Here is a 22,827-nt window from a genome sequence, read left to right as displayed (position 1 = left end):
AGTGCATACATTGTGAAGTCAGGGGCATGAAAGTATGGTGCTGCATAGGCCTTACCAGAATTGAGCAAAGGCAACTGTAATGGGCTATGCAGAGTATTAGCTTCAGGTTGTGATGATGTCGATGATACACAACAAAGTCCTGTTATCTCCGGAAACTCCAGCGCGTAAGACTAGCCTTTTCGAGCATGGCGCTTGTTGCCCTTGCGGTTAGTCTTGCGCGCTGTTCATCGAAAGGTGCCCATAGCTTCCCACTCGACTCGGCTTTGAGGGCTCGGATTCGGTCGTAGTCAATATACTAGCATAATTACTGGAGAGATACGCGACGGTTAAGATGCCACAGATCGGCCTTTGATGAATGTTCGGTCCTAAAGCCTGAACACATCAGCGAAGAAGCAAGTATAAATATGCCAGCTTTAGCCCAGCAGGTGCTGTCAAACACCAAGTTCATGCTCTGCAAACTAATCACGCATGAATCGAAAGGTCTTGAGTCCATCGCATTTGGTTTCCCGCCTAAGCAAGAGAACTACGAGCATTCCCAGACTCACATCCACAGCCCTGCGCCTTAACTCCTCCACCAACCAAGCAAACGTCAGACACATCTCAACAATGTCGTCCAACAGAGCTGCCTGGCTCCCGTCAGCCAAGGCACACCCTTTTGAGGTCAGGGACGCTCCCATGCCAATACCAATTGACAACGAGATCCTTGTTCGTAATCACGCTGTGGCCATAAATCCCGTCGACGGCAGTCTGCAAGCCTTCGCATGGTACCCATTGGACTATCCGACGATCCTCGGCCAGGATGTCGCTGGCGAGGTCGTCTCCGTCGGACCCAAGGTCACCCGCTTCAAGCAAGGCGATCGTGTCCTAGGTCATGCAGTCGGAATGGCAACCAAGCGTAATCAAGATTGCGCCTTTCAGGCTTACACCATTCTCCAAACCAACATGGCCAGCCATATTCCAGACAGCATCTCCTTCGAACGTGCGGCGGTCCTCCCACTTGGACTATCAACAGCCTCATGCGCCTTGTTCCAGGATACACATTTGCATTTGCAATTTCCGACAGAGCCTGCACAGAAGCCCACAGGGAAGACACTTTTGGTCTGGGGCGGTGCATCAAGCGTCGGAAGCAATGCTATTCAACTTGCTGTCGCTGCAGGCTACGAGGTCATCACCACCGCATCGCCCAAGAATTTCGAGCACGTCAAAAAGCTCGGTGCAAGCGAGGTATTCGACTACAACAGTCCGAGCATCACCGAAGATTTGATGACTGCCTTCGACGGCAAGACCATGGCTGGCGCACTTGATTGTATCGGCGAGGCTGCGTGGAAGATTATCCTGGACGTCGTGAGCCAATCCAGGGGAAACAAGTTCATAGCAACGGCGAAGCGTGGTGCTCCCGATCCGCCGGAAGGCGTGACAATGAAGCACATCTTTGGAACGACGCTCAAAGACAACGAGGTGGGCAAAGCCATCTATGAGGATTTCTTGCCCAAGGCGTTGCAAGCAGGGAGTTTCGTGCCGGCGCCGGAGCCATTGATAGTTGGTCATGGACTGGAGAACATTCAATTGGCAGTGGATCGGTACAGTAAGGGGGTGTCTGCGAGGAAGCTCGTGGTAACGTTGTAAATGTAGCCCTGGAGCCGGTACGGGATCGCAGCGACGGAAGCGAGGATAGAACAATGGCATGGCTGAGTGAGTTGTCTTCCAAGTTCTTTCATTGCTTTTGTCTTGTCATCCCAGTCGCACTTTCCGCCACAGCCGCAAGCATTCAAGCATGTCTGCGCCAGCCTTGGCTTGACCTGAACTCGAGGTCGCAAAATCGTTTACAATGGCAACTAGGGCCACCGCGAAGCAGAATGCCACCTTGTTGTCCGCCAGTACATCGATTTGTTGCCTTTTCATTCCACCAGCCGTAGCCCATGACATCCATTCCTCAAGGATTCTGGCGATTTTCCTTGCTTCGCTCTCTTTATCCGGACCTTGGTCTACCACAAGTAGATATAGTACTGCTTCGGCGAGCGAGTCCAGCGTCCATTCTCGACCTATCTCGCCCGCGGCAATGAGCCAAGCCAGGCACGCCTCAGAGACTTTCTTCGTACTCATGCGTGGACTCGAAATGGCTTCTTGCAATCGACGTTCCTCACGTTCTTGGCGCGACCTGCTCGAATTATTCATGTCATCAATCATTTGTTGTCGCTCGGAGGTTGCCCGATTCATTTTATGGATCCTAGCCTGCTCTGGTGGCATCGTCGCCTCGAGCCGCTCTGCTGCTTGCCGGGCCTGGAATCGCGCAAAATGGCGATGCGAGGTAGCAATTGCCTCTTCGCGCTGCGAAGCTTCCGTTTCTGACGACCATTGAGGGGCGTCGGCTTCTGCCAATAGTCCCAGAATGACCAAGACACCACACGGGATCGACTCATTCCGCACAAAACCTTGAATGTCTGATGGAATGTCGAAAGCCCACAGGCCACCGTCAGATTGTTTGCGGGATAGCAGGGCGGAAGCCCCGCATGTGAACCAGAGCGAACCGATCGATTGCTCGTACGTCCGGAAGGGTTCGTCTATAAATCCTGTCTCGATGTGATCTCGTTCCCAGTAAATCCTTTGTACTCTGTTATCTTCTGCCCGGAACCGCAAACTTGAGCTGTCCATGCAGTGTTTGTTCGCAGATTCCAACTCTTCGATCCGGGCTGGCAGATCTCGTGTCTCCTCTTTGACCTTGTCACTGGATTCGAGCAACTGAGGTTGGCCGAGTCGACCCCAGCCAGGTGGAAGACTGGCTGCTCCCCTTGTGGTTGTAAGTCCTGTCGTGTCGTTTGTCCATCTGATAGTCAAACTGAGAACGCCGTCGCTCTCATCAGGCATGCTTGTTCTCAAAACCCAGTCGCCTTGTTTCTGTCCATTGTTTTTATCCGCTGACTTGACGAGGAGTACTGTGCCAGTCGGGGTCCACAGACCTCCAGACTTCAGCTTCTCCCAGCCCATCGCATCAGGGACCGCTCCCCAGTCCAGCAACAAGTGTATGAGTTCAGAGAACTCGACTTCTGCCGGAGGTTCGCGCAGGTCGTCCACGTATTGTATTCTATACAGCCTCTTACCCACAACCAGTCTCTTCCAATGAAATGCTCTCCATGATCCGCCTCGAAGGGAGCCCCTGACCCGGCCTTCTTCGATCATGCTCAGGGTACTCTCCGCTCGATCCAGCAACCTGTGGTGTTCCGCAGCCTGCTCTTGACATTCGGTCGTAGTTTTCCAGTAATCATCATGATTCCGTTCCAAAGGTGCAATCGCGTATCTGGGCAACTCCACCTCAATCAGACTGGTCATGGGAGAACTGCGAATGGTGAATCCATCGTTGGATCGGGAGGTGCCCACGGGTCGATGGCCATGATGGACCAGGGAGGCGCGAATTCGTCGTTGCGTGAGGATTACAAGGATGAACGTGTAGAGAATGGGTAGCACGCCGAGGACCGCCAGCGGCACACCGACATAGGTGATGATGTCGGTAGCGGACGTCATCCTGTACACGGGCTCAGCTGTGACTTACCACGATGACATCGACGTCGCGAATCTGACACTCGTCAGGAGCTGTGAGATAGCAAGTCTTGCGCCGCACTGAGACAGGCCCCATCAACACAAGTTTGATGAAGACTTGTATAGCATTTTCATTTACGGCGAATCCAGGGGCGCAGCCACCATTACCTATAGGTGCACTCATCGCATTGCCTGCAAATTGAAGTTAATTTAATCGCCCCCGGCCACGGAAAAAGGGGGTGCCTATGTGATTATTCAGCCACCTTGGCTCTGCCAAGGGATATAAAGACGGCCGAAGGCCGTCAACTGACTTAGGTAGATATCGTATACGATATACGACCTTCGGATAGATATATAGTCTAACGAGCCTCTACGGCCCTTAAGTAATAATAAGTCCTTCGTGAAATTATATCTAGTAGTAATAATTTAATAGCTCTCTACCCTAAGCTAAAGCTTTTAAAGCCCCTATACTTTTTCGAAAAGGGAAGAAATATAGTTAGAACGATTTTAAGATCGCGAGAATAATATAGTCTTTAGTTTAGAGTATATCGTAAAATATTAGGAATTTCGATAAGTATTATTTTTATAACGACGATATCTTTACTCTAAAGTAGCCTCTTTTTTCTCGAGAAAGGACTCTTTTCGCTTTTCTCGAAGATTATTAATATATTAAAGAAGTCTTAGAATAATAAAATAAAGAAGATATTAATCGAGAAAGAATTTTTAATATATAATTATACTAAAATAGATCTTTTATAAATTTAGTTTCGTTAATTATCTTAATCTTATATAATAAGATAAAAAGCCTTCGAAGATCTCTTTATAAACTATACGAATATCTTTAAAGATAAAGATAAGATCTTTAGCGACTTCGAAACTCGATGAGTTCTTTATTAAAACTTCGTCGAAATTAATAGTTAGCTATAGATTTCTTATTTAAATTCCTTAATAATTAATAAATAAGCTATATAATTATATTAATATTTTATTTAAATTAACGAATAGCTATAAACAAATATTTTAAATCTAGTCTAAATAATAAATATTTCTCCTTAATAATTCGAAAAATATACTATTTATATCTTAGTACGAGAGAAGATTTTAGAAATAATTCTTTCGAAAGAGATAATTAGGCTTCGAACGATCGAAGTTATAGTAATAACTATTCGAGATATAAGACTATTAAATAAAGATATACCTAAATATAAGAAAAATATCGTAAGAGAATACTCGCTAATCAAGATAGTTACTTCTATATAATATATTTTATTTAAAAGTCTTTTTCTTTCTTTCGATATTAACTATTATCTCTCTTTTATTTTACTATAATTCTTAAAGCCTTATTAAAAGAAAACTTTAAAATATCTTTTATATTTAATATAGTATACTTAAAATATTCGAACTATCTTCTTTACTTATTATAAAGACTAAAGAGCTTTAAATAAAAGGCGAAACTCGCTTTCTTTAAGTCGAGAACTAACTTTAATAATTAATAGAAGTCGTCTTAGTTACTTAATAATTACTTAAGTAAATTCGTAATATTAAAGAAACGATAGTTCGATTAATAAATTATTTTTAGGGTTTAATAATTAAAGATCTATTTACTTAATCTAATACGAATATTATCTTTAGTAGTAGCGACGACTAAATCTAAGGCTTTAGCTCGAGCCTTATAAATTTAAATAAAATCTATTCGAATATTTACTTATTATTATTATTTACTATTTATAGTAACTCGATATTTATTATATATATTAGTAATATATCTAAAGCGACGACTATCGAGAAGCTTAAGTATATATCGACTTATAAAGATAAATATAAGAATAATATCGTAATTATTTAGCTTATATAAATCGATAATATTATCGCTAATTAAAAGAAACTCTTTAATAAGCGATTTCAAAATAAGTAAAAGATTATTTATATTAGTAATACTTTATAAGATAAAGTCGATATATAGTAATAGCTTTATTAAATAGCGGCCTAAAAGAAAAAGCGCTAGTTCGCTAAAATTTAAATACGATTTTAAGAATTAGTAGCGAAATATTTTAAAAATATTTATACTAACGATAAGCGTCGCGATAAATTCGATAACCTTTAATAAAAATTAAGAAAGATAGTATAGTACTTTTATTATAATATTTAGTATAAAAGAATATATCTTAACTCTTTAGCTATAAATAATAACTATTTACTATTATTTAAATATAATTTTAATAATACTATTCGTAATAGAGTTAAGATACTACTTAATACTATTTTACTCGCTCTTTTCTAGCTTTATATCGAGTTTACTAATAAAATAGAGTATAAATTATATTATATTATTTATCGTAAAGACTTTTTCGATATTCGAACTCGTTAGAAACGAGTATATATATATTCTACTAACTATCGTAATAGAGATATCGATAAAGATATCTAAATAATACTTAATAGTATAAAATCTACTTCTATTTTTAGTCGAGATATTAATCGATCCTTTCGAGAGTCTTCGAATATACCCTATAGCGAATCGAACTAGATATCTAAGATAAACTAGTAGTTATATTATAATTATAATAAGCTAAGTTACTAAAAAAGAGAATACCTTAAATCTACGCGTTAGAATATCGCGCGAGACTAAAGAGAATCTTTTCGGAGAAAAGACTAGCGTCGTTAAATAATAAGATATTTAACGACTAAAATAAATAATCTATAAATCTCGAGGCTAAATAAGTCGATAATATCGCGTCGCTAAATATATAACTATTAAGAAGAAACTCTCTTGATATTTATTTAGTAGCTTATAAGTCTATAAATAATATATTAATAAAAGATAGCTATAATCTTATTAATAAAATATTAAGATAGTCGAAAGAATCTATTTTTATAATTATTCTTTTTAATACTAAATTTAAAGTATTTTATATCTTTAAAAGTATATTCGAATATCTTTCGAAAAATCGAAAAGTAAAAATAGCGCGACTATTACGAGTTCGCCTTACGAATAGCTAAACTACTCTTTTAGATTAAGTAATAATTACTAATTTAACTCTTAATAACTTTCGATCTTATACCGAACTTCGAATTCTTAAATAAAATATTTATAATATAATTCTTAATTTTAACTAGCTTAAATAGTACAATACGTATTAAAATATCGCTTCGAATTATATAACGATAAGAAATAAGGCTAGTAAAGAGTCCTTTATCTTTACTAAATCTTTTCGAATCGTTAATTACGAGAGTATTAAGAAAAGCGAACTTAATTTACTTAGCTTTCGAATAGTTAATAAGATACTCTCGAAGATATAAAAATAAAAACTAATACTCTTTATACTAGCGAAACTACTTAATATCGATCTTTTAGTCTTATTAACTACTTTAAACTTAAATTCGAATATAAATAAAAAAAGAATACTAATATTATATATTATTAAGTTAAGCGACGAAGCTCGCTAATAGCTAAAAGCGTTCCTTACTAAAGTACTAAAGTATTATCGATCGATTTTAGAGAAGTATTTATAAGTTTTATAAAATAAATTATTTATTTAATACTTTTAGACTCGAGATATTAAGTATAAGATTAATACGAAGAAGACTAAAGCTATTAACTTATCTTACTACTCTCTTTCTAAGTAATATTATAACGAGTAAAAGTATTAAATTAAATAATTATTAAACTAAGAGCTTATTTAATCTTCGAAGAGCTCCTAAGGATTTCTAGTTCTATTTATTTCGAAACTAAAAGATAAGTAACGAATATATATTAATTACTATTTATTAAATAATATAACTATTAAAGATATATATTCTCTACTTTAGATTTAGAACTATTTAAATATAATCAACGATACTTATTATCTTTCGAAGATTAACTTAATATAGAGTTATTATTAAGTAGAAATAGCGCTCGATACTATTTCGAAAACGATATTTAATACTTATTTAGAAAAATATAAGTTCTTAACTATACTCTTTAAATTAATTAACGTCTCTTTTACTTTTTAACGAATTATAAACGACGCGCTTAGACTCTTTATAGAGAAGTTTATAGTTATATACTTAAATAATATTATTATTTTCTTTAAGAACTCGAAAGAATATAAGGAATATCTCGAGATAGTTCTTAAGACTCTTTAAAACTATAAGCTATTTACTAAACTATTTAAATATACTATCGAAATAATTAAGCTTAAGTTCTATAGATATATTATTAGAAATAATTAATATAAGCTAATCTTAATTAAAGTTAAGATTATTAAGAAATAGCTATAGTCTCGTAATATTTATAAAGTTCATTAGTTTTTAAGTCTTACTTTCTATTATTATCGATATATTAAAGACTTCGCTAAAATAGCTTTTACGCTATTAAATCTATTTATCGAAGCTAATACGAAGATTCGAAAGAAGAAGTTTCGTTTTATTTAGTAAATAGTATAATACGAAATAGTATTTCGAATCCTAAAGAAAGGTCTTATATTATATTCGATTCTTATATAAGTTAATAAGAATAATCTCTTTCGTATCGAAACGAATTATTTCGAATAGATCTTAAGTTATATATTATTATAACTTAATATCGATAATAAATAGTATTTAGTTACTTACGATAAACGTAAACTTTACGGCCCTAAGCTTAACTATTCGATTTAGGAAAAGAAGCTACTCGCGATTAAGTATACTCTTCGAATATAGTCGATATATATCGAGAATAACTATACTACTATAGTAATAATCGACTATAAAAGTCTTAAGTATTTAATAACTACTAAGACTTCGTTTAAATATCTAACGTAATAGATTAACGAATTTATATAATATAGACTTAATATTCGCTATCGTAAAGATTCGAAAGTAATTATATTTAATACTATTTCGCGTCGACTCGATTTTATAAATAATAGCCTTATTAATCGAGTATAAATAAATAATTCGAAAATTATCGAAGCTACTCTTATAGCTACTTAAGCGCTAAATAAAGACTTAGAATAGAAAAAGATAATTATTAAAATATTTACTCTTCGAGAGAATAAAACTTTATCCCCTAAAGAGCGAGAGCTTATTAAGAATATAAATTAATAGAATTTTATAATCGAAGAAGATTATCTTTATCGAAAAGTAAATAAAAGCTATATTTTATATATCGCTAAGAGCTTTCGAAGAGACTTTATTAAATATTACTATAAATATTATAGATACTATAGCGCGCTAATATTAATAAATATTATTCGATTTAGAGATTAGTAATAAATATTAAAGAAGAATATTATTAAATTCGCGCGTTAATATAAAGAATATTAACTTAGCTAAAGATTAAAGAAAGAATAAAAAGAACTTTATAACTAAATTCGAATAACGACTAAACTATTCGAGAAATAAACTATAGACTTTATTAAACTCTTACTAATTACTCTATACTATAATTAATAAATTTTAATAATAATCGACTTTATTATAGATTAGTTAATAATACGACCTTTACTAAAAACTACTAATAAGATTATTAAAGACTTTCTTTTTAATATTTACTATTAATATAATATATTTCGAGAACTTCTTTTAAATAACGAAGTTAATTTAACGTTATAAATAGTAACTTACTACCTTAATAAAATTAAAGTTAAGTATCGAATAATAACTCTTTATTATTTATAGACGAATAATAAAATTAAGTATTTTAACGATATACTTAAATAAATCTTTATTAAGTATTTAATTAAGAAACTAATAATTTTATAGAATAAATATTTATTTTCAATACTATTCGCTATATATATTTAGGCCTATTTAGTAATAGAACTAAACCCTTACTAACTTGTTTACGATCTCGAATCTTATTTAATAAGCGATTAAAAAGACTTTAATCTTAATAATATCGATATAAACTTCGCGAAAAGAATCGAGAAGCTATATACTATAAAATATAAAGCTAATTAACTCCTTATAAAGAAAGGCTTACGTATAAGAAAACTTCGCTTCGATAAGCTTAGTAATTAGAAAATTAGCTATAATATTAATAACTAAGTCTTATTAAGAAACGAAGTAAAGAAAAAATTCGAATTAGTATACTTCGGACTATTTTAAGTAGTTAAGAAGCTTTAGTTCGAAATCTATATTTTAGATATAAAAGATAAGATTCTTAAACTATTAATATATAGTAATCGCTTAAGAAGATACTAAGGTAATAATATCGCTTAGGCTTAAATAAACGCTATATAATTATAAATACGAGAGGATACGATAATAGTTTTATCTATACTAAAGAATATTAACGATATTCTTAGCGAAGAAATTATTTTACTTATTTACTATAAAATATTAATAATATTTTATAAGGACTTCGAAAAATAGAAACGTATTAAAGTATATTCGAGTAAGATAAAGAAGAGCGAAGAAGTAAAGAAGACGCTATTTAATAAAAAGAATCGATAATATAATTAAAGGGCTAAAGTATAAAAGCTCTTAAATAAGAGAAAAAGAACGTCGAAAATAATAAATAATACTTTATTATTTATATATATATTTAAAATCTAATTTAAATAGCTATCGAAATATATTAATAACGTCGATTTAGTAATTTCGATACTCCTAAAGTATAATAATACTTCGTTTATATAGAATAGCGCGACTACTTCTAGAAAGAATTTAAATATCGTACCTATATTAATATTAGGAAATATAATCTTTAGAGGCGCGTAGTATTTCCCGAACTTAGAAATAAATATAATACTAAGTTAAATAGATCTTCTATAGGCGAATATACTCGTCGAAAACTTATATATTATCTCTTTATCTCGCGATATAGAGCTTAAATATAATAATATTAAGCCTATATTCGACGATATAAAGCTTAAATATAATAATATTAAGCTTATATTCGACGATATAATAAGGGAAGTAAGTAATATTAAGTCTATATTCGATAATATAGAGATTAAATATAATAATATCGAGCTTATATTCGACGATATAATAAGGGAAGTACTCGATATTAATTAAGTATCTATACTACCTAAAGTAGATTTAGTATTCGAATCTAATATATCGAATAATTATTAATACGATTTAAATATTCCGAAGAGTAGTAAGAGACCTTACTAAGACTATATAGAAGACTATTTAGGCTTAAACGACGTTTATATAGAAAATATAGCTATCTCTATACTCGAAATTATTCTTACTAAGATTCTATTCGTCGAAATAATTAAAGGCTCTTTAGGACTATCTTTAATTAATTCGACGTCCTTAGAATAGTCTCGCTAATTTAGGAAAAGAAAACAATAATATATTAAAATATATTCTATAACGACTATACCGCGCGTTTAAAATATAATAGGAAGAAGCCTTCGAATCGTACTAAAACATAAGGAAATTAAGAATTAATAAACGTATATCTATTTTTAGGATTTTTTACTATAATATTTAATAAAGATATATAAAAGTAATATCTCGATAAATAACTATAGGTCTCGCCTTCTAACTAAGTACCCTTAGGATAATATATAAATCTATTATATTAAAAAATCATAAAAGAAAAGTACTTCTATAGACATTATTAATACTATATTCTATTGTTTCTTAATCTCTTTCTATATTAATAATTACTCGTTATTTCTTATTTATTATCTTCTTCTTTCACTAAGTATTAGCGACTCTAAAGTATTTAACTTACGATCTAGTATACTCTATAGTATATTACTAAGTAACGAAGAACCTTATCTCGATTAAGGACTATCGAACTTAACTAATTATCGTACTTCCGAACTAGAAGTATTTATTCGTATATTCGATAGTTCTTTACTTCGAACTAATAAGGCGCGAGAAGTACTACGAGTATAATCGCTACTAATAATACTAGAGATAAAGTAGCTACCTTAGGCTACCGAAGTAGTCTTTATTAAAGCTATAGTAAGTTAATTTCGCTATATCGAAATACTTAAGCTTATATTTCGAGGAGATTAAGAATATATATCTAGCTATTAATTAAATAATTATTACGAGTATCGAGATTATGTAGGCGCTAAACTAATTTAAGTCTCTATAGAGCCTATAGTTAAAGTTCTAAACGATACTTAAATAATCGACGAATAAGTATATAAATCTAGTCTTAAACGATTCGAAGAATCTCGAGTTAGCGTATCTTAACGCTTAACTATACGCTTAATAAATAATAGATAACTATACTATACTTTTAGCGATCGATATATATAAAAAGAAACTAACGATAATATAAAAGAACTATTTATAATCGCGTTAGCTATATTTCGAAAGAATATAACTATATTCTTCTTTATAAAGAATCGAGATTAATTAACCCTTCGAAGCTCGAATATAATAACTATATTACTTTCGTCTTCGAGAGCTATCTCGTTAGCGATCGTCGAGTTTAAATTTAAATTAGGCGTAAATAACGCTTAATTATTATTATTAAGATTAACTACTTTAGGACGAGCTTACTTCTTAATACTATATAGAGTACTAATCCTTAGATCTCTTTATTTTCGCTTAATCTTAACTTATCTAAAACGATTCTTTAAGAAAATAAAACTCTTTTACTACTTTACTATACTTCGAGTCTTACGACTAAATTAGCGAGTAAAAGTAAAAGGAATCTTAATTATTAGCTTACGACGATTAGCTTTCGAATTAAATTAATATCGCGCCGAAGTAGTACGAGAGGTTACTCTATACTTTAAAGATTACTAAATCTTATAGTCGATTCTTAAGAAATAAGGTCGACTTAATATAACGTAAGAAATATAATTATTAACTAAGAGATATTAACTATTATCTTTCTTTATCGATATATATTTTAAAAATATAGGTTCTTTCGAAGATAAAGGCTTATTAATTTCGATATAATAAGTATAAGCTTAATTTTCGATCTCGCTCTTTATATATACTATAGCTACGAATTAAATATAAACGTTATTAAAATTACGATCGTTATAATACTTTAAAGAATAAATATACGAGAAGATATCGAGTAAGCTTAGAAGAGTTAATTAAGAGTTACGAAAGCTCTAAACTCTCTCTTAAATATTACGTTTTTACTTAGAGAAGGTAATCGACTCGAATCTACTCTTAATAATTAGCTCTAAATACTATTATATAAGTAATATTAGTAATTAGAAACTAAAGCGAAATACTAATTCTTATTAAAATAAGTATTTTAATAAAAGTACGATTCTTTAAATCTTTTATAATCGCTTCTATATATTAATACTACTTTATATATAAATAATAAATATTAAATAATATATTAAGCTTATATAATAAGTAATTAAGACTTAAATTAAAGATTAAATAGCTTAAAAGACTTTAAAGATAATTAAGATAAAGAATAAATAATAAGAAAGAATAATTATCTATAGTAAAAAAGAGAGAAAATTAAGAAGAAAGAAGAGATATATATATATAGATATAAGACTCTTATATACTCGATAATAATCTTCGAAGCTATACTACTATTATTGACGATACTCTATTAGTACGACTACTCGATTAGTTAGTAGCGAGCTTCGAAAAATAGATAATAACGAGATATTTATCGTCGTAATATATTCGATAATTAAGTAAAGTAAAATAAAGGCTCTCGAATATAAAGGTAAGGCTTTAAGTAAACTAAAGTAAAATTTTAAGTAAATCGAGAAGTAAGGCTATTCGAATATATATATATTATATATTAAATATATAAAAGAGTAAAATAATAATAAGATAACAAGTTAAAGCTTAAGACGCTAAGTAGAAAATATCAACTTATATCTAAACCGAAAACGATATACTCTAGACCTCGTCGATAATAGTTAACTATCTTTTAGGAGATTACGAAGATATTCGAATAGCTTCGAATCGATCTATTCGTATTAGCACTCTAGAATCGAAGGTTATCGACGACTTAGCTAGCTATTTACGAGGCTATAAGGCTATAAGTATCTAAGTTAAATAGGGGAGGATATAATTATTTAGCTATCTTGGCTCTATCAAGGGATATAAAGACGGCCGAAGGCCGTTAACTAACTTAGGTGGATATCGTATACGATATACGACCTCCGGATAGATATATAGTCTAACGGGCCCCTACGGCCCTTGAGCAATGACAAGTCCTTCGTGAAATTACACCTAGTCACGGGAAGAGTTATGTAATGCTACGGTGAATTGCAAGATATACGAGCGAAAGTGTTACAGTGAGACGGTTCCTGTTGTTCGGTAAAGTTGGAATAGAAAGGTTATCAATCCGTTAGATACCCTGATGTCAACAAGTCTGGATTGCTATGTTCAACAAGGTGCTCTGACCATGTGAGTTACTGGGTGATCGGTAGAAAAGAATTGAACCACATGGTATCGACATCTATGCCAACTATGCGTGCAAAGTGGCGTCTCGGTACCAAGAGTACCGCGAGACCTACGATGCCCTCGGTTCGCACACCACAGCCCACGTATACGCCACGATCCAAGCCAGTCTGGAGCCGTACGAGCGGGACAGGCGAGCAACGCAAGTAGCTTACATCCACGGCGACCCAGTCTTCTCCAACATCGTGCTCGACGAGGCCGCTCGCAAGGTGACCTTCTTTGATGTGCGATCCCAACAAGGCGATCGCTTCACCACCATGGGCGATGTGTGCTATGACCTCGCCAAAGTCTTGCAATCGTTGCAGGGGTACGACCACATCGTGCTCACTGAAGAAGAGGCCTTGACCAAGTTATCACAGGCTCATGACGCTCAAGCGCAACTCTCCGCCATTCTGAGACCAGAAGATAGGTTGTTCCTGGGGACCTTGCAGAGGACATTTTGGGACTTCGTGAGCGATCGCTATGGTGACATTGTAGAACCCCACGAACTGCTCATGCTGGTGGCATCGCTGCTGTTCAGCCTCATCCCTCTGCATCGGCCGGCATTCCAACCTTTGTTCTTGCACATGTGCGTGAACATTTTGGAGCATGAGACCGCTTGCCCTGTTTGAGGCGGTCATGGTGGCGTCTAGATGATCCTTCGATCCTGGCTGGCTAGTGTTTTATTCACGTCATTGGATAGTCATTGACTGATCCGCACAACACTATATGGCCCCTGACACCTGGTACAACTATATGCTTTCTCATGGAGGTCGTAAGGCAGTTCTGCCCGGGTCAGGGGTAATGTTCGGGCTAAGGCTAATATCGGTGTCAAGATTTGCCAGGGTTGGGGGGTCGTGGACCGTGCTGGCTGGGGCACGATCTACAATTACGATTGTGTCAAGAGACGGATGTTGTGAAGGTGTTACTAATGCAATGGTGAATCAAGCAAAATGTAACGATGAAAATGAAAATCTGAGCACGCTCAGCGCATTGGGCAATGGATGCATTCTATGAGTCAATCTGCCGTTACGTGGTGTATCAATCCATGTCGACCGTATCTCTAGGACGACAATGATGTCCAAGACATTCAGTCTCCGTGCCTTCAGGCCATGTCTAGTTGTGCTTCACAATCACACATCGTCCAAGCTCTTCAAGCGACGGCATGTTCTGCTGCTCAATCGCGATGTCCATGTCCGACCATAGCATTCTCACTAGGTCATCGTGGAGCGGTTTCCAATACTCCAGGAATAGCTCCTGGATTTCTCTCGTCTCGGCATCATGAGAGAATTGCAGAAAGGGATAGTACTTCCATTTGAACTCGTGGGTTATGGCCCCGAATCTCTCGAACGTCCGATCAAATGTTGCAGAGTTCATTTGCTCTTGAAAGGTCTCATAAGAGCTTGTCAGTTCCTTTACTGTCAGTTTCTCTTCGATCATCGGCAGATATTCATCCACGCAATTGCTGAGATGATCAAAGGCTGCCTTGATAATATCAGCTATCTTGGACCCGAGTCCATTTGTGAACAGAATCATTTGCTCTCGGATCTCTGAATAGTTTTCAGCGTTGGGTTTCGAGTCATTATTGTCATAGCAGTCAATGCTCTTGTTGATTTTGACTCGCAGGTCCTGCATACCGTTGTTAGCTTGGGTCGATAGGAACTCTAGCATACTTCTGCAGCTATCGTGAAATATCCGGGCTTCTTGTCGGCAAGTCTCTCTTGAGTTCGCAATGCGGACTGCAAGCTTCGCAGCCCTAAATTCTCTGGCCATCTTCTCGGCGTTTTCTCGCCGCAGCGTCTCTAGATTTGCATCAAACTGCTCAATGTGGAATGGTCGTCCTTCCTGGTTATGCTCTTGTTCTTGTTCACGGACTTACATTGTGTAACCTCCGCTGTGGTTTCCTGTGCGTTTGTTGTTTCATTCCGGCTTCGGGTGATTTCTGCCTTAAGAACATCGACAAGGGCGTCGGCTACCGTACAGAATTCCTTCGGAATTCCTGCCTTCTGAGCTTTAGCCTCGTAGGACTCTTCTAGGCCATCGCAGTAGATACGCATCTTGTCCAGCTGCTTCTTCTTCAATTCATCGATGTCACCTCTGTAGTCGTGTTTGATGCTAGTGGAAACAAGATCCATGTCGACCTCTATCAGTTCTTGGAGAAGACTATCTCGCTCATCCGATGAGCGTTCACTTCTATGTGTGACGGGTTCAGCGGGCTGCGATGAGACGCTGGGACCTGGTTCTTTAGTTCGTACCTGCGTCTGGCTTGTCATAGTCTCAGTGCCCGGGTTTGGTATTGGATGCGGCTGCGCCTCAGTCCTCGCAGTTGCAGTGTTTCCAGGATTCCGAATATTGGTTTGCAGCTGTGCCGGAACCCCAGCGGGCGCAGTGGCCATGGGGGTAGCAATTATTGGGGCTTCACTTCGCACCTGCATATTCTGTTGTTCAGGGTTGGTCGCCCTAGTGCCACGAGACGGGGAATTGACTTCTGGGTCATTCTGTCGTGCTCGGGAAGGATCGTTTGAGATCAAAGCTTGTCGACGCCGGCGACAACTTCGGGCATATTCCTGGGCCTGTTCCTCATTCAGCTGAGCATCGTAGCGGAAATTAGGCGCTGGGTTGTTTCCTGGGAGACGACTATTTGTGTCGTTGCTGTTGCTCCCAAAGCGTGCTTCAGTCGACTCAGCGTTATTCACTGATCGATAGCTGTCTGTTCCGTAGCTATTGTGCCCTTCCAACCGTGCTCCGTACGACCTAGTGATCTCTGCTCGACGGCGTAGTGGACTTCGGCTTCGGTTTCGGTTTCTTCTAATCTCGTCACCATCGAAAGGACTGTACTGACGATGGTGAGTTGTATTTTGCCCGTCCCGGGCCGCATACGGATAGATATCTTCGTAGGACCGTGAGGGACGTCTGTAATCTCTGTAATCCGTGGAAGGATGATCTCTGACACTTTCTTGATAGTCATAGGAGAGTTCATCAGATTGTCTCCTGGATTGGCGGCCTGGGTCGCCTGCTCGTCGAGAGCTGCTTCTGTCGTATGTATCGGTGTATCGATACATATCTTCTGATTCTTTTTTATGTTGTTGTTGAAATTGATTCGGAATTGTTTGGAGGATAGAGTCAAAAACGCAGTGATGAACTCAGTCACAATTTATCGTAGCTTGCGCCTGCGCAAGCACGAAGACTTTCTGCCGCACCCTCCCTTTCGTTGATGTCGAGCTTCTTTCCAGAAAAAGAGGCATAGTCTCACCGCGGTACCTGGTCAGGTTCAAGTGAATACCCATTCTCGTTGCTATCCCGCAGTTCTTCACATCCAACGTTAGAACGTTGGCCTGTGGCAGCGGGAGGCCATCAGCCCTACCGTACAGTGTGTCTGTCTTGCAGTCGAGGCATCCTCTGTTGTGAACCAGCTTGACTTCGAATTTGTGCCTCCGATATACTCCCTGTCAGGCGGTGCCACTTTTCTCTGGAATCGGGCTTGACGCCTTGGACAGACAGTGCGTTGACCAACTAGTGATCAATCACCCTCAATCGAGGCATTGCTGATTGAGGTCAAACCATCCGCCCATGAAGGCGGCACAACCATCGCGACTTCAACCGTAATGCATTACAAACTACCTAACACCTACCAGGAAGCCGTCATCCGAGACTTCTTGTTCCCTGCCCAGTGTACTTGGGTGTGATGTTGGGTCTCATTGCACTTCCCCTGCTTCTGCATTTCGGCTGCGTTGGCCCCCTCGCCACACATTCCACTCGGTCAGGGCCAAAATCTAGAATCGACAACGACGCGAAGTCAGCGATAAAGACAAGCGCAGCAGCGCATCAATGACGAAGTCTTTCGCTGAAAGCCCGCACGTTCCGTGGCGAGAATAGCTGTAGTCGGGACTGATGAAAGACATGGCAGCTAAGCTCAATACCGTCTCGTTGTTTGCGCAAGACGCGTGCCCAACCTCAATGACATCACCTCACCACCTCCCAGATGCCGACATGGAGCTTACCATGATACTCGTTCTACCATAACAACACGATCACAACAACGCTCAGTAATTTGCCTACACGACTCTGTCCGCTAAAGCGTGAGGTCTCGCGTCTACACTACTCAATCCTGCGCCTGCTCCTCCTCTCGTCCACCTCTCCTGCACATCCCGACTCAGCAATCATGCTCCTCCGATCAGCCATCCGACCCTTTGCTGTCCCCTCGATAGCCAAATCCGTACCTGTCCCTCGAACACGAGCATCTCTCCACCGTCCTGTGCTAGTAGCATTTGGCCTGTCTCTGTCTCTCCCTTTCTTCCAGTCTAGATCAGTCATACGGCTTGATACATCGCCCGCTGCGGAATTCAGTACCACTTCATACAGCCACTCGCGCGATGCAAAGAAGCCGGTCTTAAAGGAGGGCAAGTTGAGCCCGGCTGCAGTCAAACAAATAAGTTTCGGAGCAATCCTGGGTCTGGGTGCTGGTCTACTACTTTCCGCATTTTCACGGAGCCTTACCTTGTTGATCGGGCTAGGAATCATCGTTTCGCAGGTGAGCGAAAGGTATTTCCTACATTTGGAGGGTTTCATGACTGACACCCTTACCGCAGTATGCTGCTCGAAAGGGATACAATTTCATACCCGTGGATCGGCTACAGCGCACCTTCAAGAACATCAACCTCCGTAGCGCGATCAACGACAACCTAGCCTTCAAGTTCAGCTTTGGCCTGATGTTTGCATTGTCTGCGTTTGGCGAGTTTTGAGGCTTGTGCTAATTCACCGGTGTCTCGAGGGAAATCGGGATAGCAATGGCGTTGGCGGAATGAGAGAATGAAAAATCGTTTGTGGTTCTTGAGATGAACAAATGCAAGCATTTTGCAGAGTATTCCTGGTCAATTCATATCCTGTCAGACCTCTTACTCTCTCCGAGCATCCCGTCATCCGACGCAGCGCTGCCCAGGCTAGCGTCACTCCCTCTGCGACTGCGTCGCTCGTCACGGTCCCAATCCACCTCGCGAGCACCAACACGCCCTGCAGGCAACTGGTTCAGACTATCCTCCTCTGCGTCAAGATGCTTATGCGATCTCCAAAACAACCATCCAGCTACGAAAGCAATGGTCGCCATACTCCCATAGTTCCAGACCAACAGTGGATCCGTGGACAACGACAACAAAGCCTCACCAATGACATTCGCAAGAGCCATCATCAACAGCGTGAAAGCCTGCACCATAGACCTCATACTCTTGGGCGCTTTCGTGAAGGCGTACTCGAGGCCGGTGATCGACGCCAGGATCTCACTGATGGCGATCAATACGTAGACAGGCGTTTGCGCCCAGATACTGATATCCGCTGGCGGACAATCCGTTCCATCGGGCAATCCTTCGCTCGGATACCGTCCACACTCATTGTGCGTGTACACGTAATGCTGTAAGAATGCTGCATAGACCATTGCCGCGGCGCCCACCCAAAATCCTAAGGTGATCTTCTTGATGGGCGTGAATTTGATCCCCCACCGTTGCAATGCCGGATATATGACCAAGTCACATATGGGGATGAGAACAACCAATGCCAATGGGTCGAGATTACTCACAATCTCGGGTGGCACTCCTTTGTGTCTCATCGTGTCGGCCTGCGATGTCATATTGGCGTACATCTGAATGAACGTGATATTGTAGAGGGGATACCACAGGAACACGGCACACGCCTTGAACAGACGTCGAACCTCATCGACCCAGGCATCGTCAAAGGTCATCCACTCCGGCCGTTGGGAACGTGGGATCCGGCTCGGTTTCACGCGTTCCCAGAAGTCTTCCCCACGCAAATTTCGCACCGTCTGTATCGGATTGAGTGACCACCGTCCCCTAGTGGCATACACGAACAATCTCAACGCGGGCCCAAGTACCGATCCCTCAGGCGGATTGAGACGGTAATTCCTTTTGCAGAGAACCAACACGAGTGGACATAGCAGGAATAAGCCCGTCGGGAGCAGGAACGCGAGGTAATAGCCCACGTACAGCGCGGCATAGGACATGGTGATCTGGCCCAGAAAAGCGCCAACATTGATAAAGAGGTAGAACCAGTTGTATATCCTGGCGGACGTTTGCGCCGGGTCGATAATGACTCGCTCGCCTGTCGCCGTGGTACGGACACGTAGTTGGTCCGCGACAATTTGCTCGGCTATCAATGGGGAGATATTCGGTTTGAAGCCGCCGGTGCCTAGGCCGAAGACGATTATGCCAGCGACAAATGTACCCATTGCAAGCTCGGGTTGTTGCAGGACGGAGGGTGTCGCGCCGACAACTAAGATGAAATGTCCTGCTAGAGCGCAGCCGATGGATATCATTATCATGTTGTACCTGCAATGACACACAAACCAGTCAGCATTTAGTATGTGGACACAAGCAGCAAACAACGAGTCCGAGGCAGACACAAGAGAGGTGGAACTGGCACATACCGTCCAAGATACGTGTCCGCCAACCACGCTCCAAGCAACGGTGTGAAATAACACCAGAAACCGAAGAACGTGCTAAGACCGGTAGCGACTTGCTGGCCTCGACCCAGCGCACCGGGATTATTATCCGTGGCGCCAGATGGGTTGGGCGCGGCGCCGGTGGGCGTGAGCAGGCGGCGCTGCACGTAGTTCTGGAACAAGATGGCCGTGCCGTAGTAGGAGAAGCGCTCGCATAGTTCGACGAAGGCGATGGTGTAAACGCGCAAGGGGATGGTGTCGGCGATGCGTGGGAGGGTGAGCAAGTCGTCAGCAGTCGGAATGGTGCTGCAATCGTCTTCGTCATCTCCATCGTCTGCGTCGGCGGCGGACTGGTTTATCGGATTCAGCTTGATATTGTCGACCTGACCCCTGAACTGAAGGTCGGAACTTGGACCGTCGTCTGAGCTCGTCGACACGCGTGCGTAACCCTTGGGCAGGGAGTGTAGTTTGATAGGCTGCATCTTTCAGCAACAAAAAGATATTATGTATATATCCATCTCAGCGTAGAATCACTTTGTGCTTCAATGTAGCGCGTATATCCGGGACATGGATGATTCGTGTGAGGATTGATCGTGATGACAGATGCTTGAGCATGCGGATACAATGCTAGCTCTGTAGAAAGAACAGTGCAAGCCAAGCGCGCCTTAATGAAGATGAGCACGTTCTATACAGCCATGCCGCTAGGTTCAAGATGAATTGTACATCTAAAGTGGTGTTTACTGATAGGGAGATATTGACTGACTCATGTGGTTTCTATCCGAGACTGTACCTGAATCAGTTATGAATCCGACAACGCCGTGTACAGATTCCAGGTACGGATACTCGTACAGGTACCACTGGCACTACCGGATATCTCATCCAGCGACAATAAAGATACGTCACGAAACACCTCGCTTACACGTCATGGAGCACGTTCTCTACAATTTCACTGGCTTCGTCCCCAGGCGTCATACGTGTCTTGGATCGTCATGACTTGGACTTGCTGAAACATTCATGGCTCGAAACATGGACAAGGTGAGCTAAGCTTTTTGTAAGTGTACCTAACCCCCCAAATGTCCTCTCTGGTATTGCGTTCAATCCGACCACACACTTCAAGGTCATCTCTCCCTGCAGTCCGCCGTTTGTTTTCGCAGTCCAGCCCCATCTAGTCCAACATGGCAGCAAAGAACGTCAAGAAGGCCCTGGCCGAATACGCGTCTTCACCCAACGGTCAAGGTCCTCAAGATAAAGACCCCTACGACAACGTCAACGACCCGTATTCCGACGAGCATGGCAAACGGCCTGAACCATGGCGCAACGGCGAAGGCGCACATCCTATCGGCCCACGAAATATTGCTCGAGAAATGCAGTCTCCAGACATGATTCGACCTCCTTCCACTGACCACGGAACCTTGCCAAACATGAAGTGGAGCTTTGCAGACTCGCACACCCGAATCGAGGTGAGTGAACTGCTACGCCGTATATCTCCGTGATTGCTAACTCTCATCATAGGAAGGCGGCTGGGCTCGTCAGACGACTGTACGCGAGCTACCCACCAGCATTGAACTGGCCGGAGTCAACATGCGTCTCGACGAGGGTGCCATCCGAGAACTGCATTGGCACAAGGAAGGAGAATGGGCGTACATTCTCGAGGGCAAGGTCCGGGTCACAGCGCTCGATAGAGAAGGCGGCAATTATCTCGGCGAGGTTGAGAAAGGTGACCTCTGGTACTTCCCAGCCGGACACCCTCATTCATTGCAGGGACTCGGTAAAGGTGGTTCCGAGTTCTTGTTGATCTTTGACGACGGCAATTTCAGCGAAGACTCAACATTTCTCCTGTCCGATTGGCTAGCACACACGCCCAAGTCAGTATTGGCCAAGAACTTCCGCGTCGCCCCCGAGATCTTCGAACACATCCCAGCCAAGGAGCGGTACATCTTTCAAGGATCAATGCCGGGCAGCATGGAGGACGAAGAGCCCAAGAAGCCTGCCGTGAAGAAGTCTGAACTTGAGTTCACGCACAAGATGCTCGCTCAGAAACCTGAACAACTACCCGGCGGCGGCACCGTGCGTATCGCCGACACATCGAATTTCCCCATCAGCAGCACCGTTGCCGCTGCACACGTCACAATTCCTCCGGGTGGTCTTCGAGAAATGCATTGGCATCCCAACGCCGATGAATGGTCGTATTTCATTCGAGGTCGGGCACGAGTGACGGTCTTCGCATCTTCCAACTCTGCGCGGACGTTCAACTATATGGCTGGTGACGTAGGTATTGTGCCCAAGTCAATGGGTCATTTTGTCGAGAACTTGAGTGATACGGAGGAGGTGGAAATGCTGGAGATGTTCAGAGCTCCTAGATTCGAAGACTTCAGTCTGGAACAATGGCTGGCAGCCACGCCGGGCAGAAATGTAGCTGAGCATATTCTGAAATCCGACGAGAGGGCTGGCAAGGCTTTTGTGGATGCTTTGGAGGCGGAGAAGAAGCCGGTCAAGCCCAGGCTGTAAAAGGTGAACTTCAGAAC

At 40.1% G+C, this 22,827-nt stretch overlaps 7 protein-coding genes across 7 annotated transcripts; 4 read left to right on the top strand and 3 right to left on the bottom strand.

The window, feature by feature from the left end:
* Positions 1 to 606: 606 nt before the first annotated feature.
* On the top strand, positions 607 to 1,626 carry EDD37DRAFT_566308 (zinc-binding oxidoreductase CipB; the record flags this gene model as incomplete). The annotated part of the gene is made up of 1 exon (XM_062814090.1): positions 607 to 1,626. The coding sequence occupies one exon, from the start codon at positions 607 to 609 to the stop codon at positions 1,624 to 1,626; it is 1,020 nt and encodes a 339-aa protein (XP_062669159.1).
* Positions 1,605 to 3,804, bottom strand: EDD37DRAFT_464264 (uncharacterized protein). Its single transcript, XM_062813001.1, has one exon. The coding sequence runs from the start codon at positions 3,517 to 3,519 to the stop codon at positions 1,732 to 1,734; it is 1,788 nt and encodes a 595-aa protein (XP_062669158.1). The 5' UTR covers positions 3,520 to 3,804; the 3' UTR covers positions 1,605 to 1,731.
* Positions 3,805 to 13,741: 9,937 nt separating this feature from the next.
* Positions 13,742 to 14,790, top strand: EDD37DRAFT_634265 (uncharacterized protein). The gene has a single exon (XM_062816839.1). The coding sequence runs from the start codon at positions 14,133 to 14,135 to the stop codon at positions 14,484 to 14,486; it is 354 nt and encodes a 117-aa protein (XP_062669157.1). The 5' UTR covers positions 13,742 to 14,132; the 3' UTR covers positions 14,487 to 14,790.
* A 180-nt stretch (positions 14,791 to 14,970) lies between these two features.
* On the bottom strand, positions 14,971 to 16,916 carry EDD37DRAFT_610579 (uncharacterized protein; the record flags this gene model as incomplete). Its single annotated transcript, XM_062815222.1, has 3 exons — positions 14,971 to 15,483; positions 15,528 to 15,610; positions 15,734 to 16,916. 3 exons carry the CDS (start codon positions 16,914 to 16,916, stop codon positions 14,971 to 14,973), a joined length of 1,779 nt encoding a protein of 592 aa, XP_062669156.1.
* A 1,100-nt stretch (positions 16,917 to 18,016) lies between these two features.
* EDD37DRAFT_651444 (uncharacterized protein) lies at positions 18,017 to 18,596 on the top strand (the record flags this gene model as incomplete). The annotated part of the gene is made up of 2 exons (XM_062818356.1): positions 18,017 to 18,385; positions 18,444 to 18,596. 2 exons carry the CDS (start codon positions 18,017 to 18,019, stop codon positions 18,594 to 18,596), a joined length of 522 nt encoding a protein of 173 aa, XP_062669155.1.
* EDD37DRAFT_634260 (POT family-domain-containing protein) lies at positions 18,363 to 21,014 on the bottom strand. Its single transcript, XM_062816838.1, has 2 exons — positions 20,288 to 21,014; positions 18,363 to 20,189 (listed from the first exon to the last, which is right to left on the bottom strand). The coding sequence occupies exons 1-2, from the start codon at positions 20,782 to 20,784 to the stop codon at positions 18,731 to 18,733; spliced, it is 1,956 nt and encodes a 651-aa protein (XP_062669154.1). The 5' UTR covers positions 20,785 to 21,014; the 3' UTR covers positions 18,363 to 18,730.
* A 240-nt stretch (positions 21,015 to 21,254) lies between these two features.
* Positions 21,255 to 22,826, top strand: EDD37DRAFT_464166 (oxalate decarboxylase). Its single transcript, XM_062813000.1, has 2 exons — positions 21,255 to 21,762; positions 21,815 to 22,826. Exons 1-2 carry the CDS (start codon positions 21,478 to 21,480, stop codon positions 22,808 to 22,810), a joined length of 1,281 nt encoding a protein of 426 aa, XP_062669153.1. The 5' UTR covers positions 21,255 to 21,477; the 3' UTR covers positions 22,811 to 22,826.
* Position 22,827: the final 1 nt, after the last annotated feature.

Source organism: Exophiala viscosa (genome assembly GCF_022695815.1).
Source record: "Exophiala viscosa unplaced genomic scaffold EDD37scaffold_7, whole genome shotgun sequence".
NCBI lineage: Eukaryota > Fungi > Ascomycota > Eurotiomycetes > Chaetothyriales > Herpotrichiellaceae > Exophiala > Exophiala viscosa.
The sequence above is the reverse complement of the archived record's forward strand: the minus strand, read 5'-3'. Positions and strand labels throughout refer to the sequence as shown.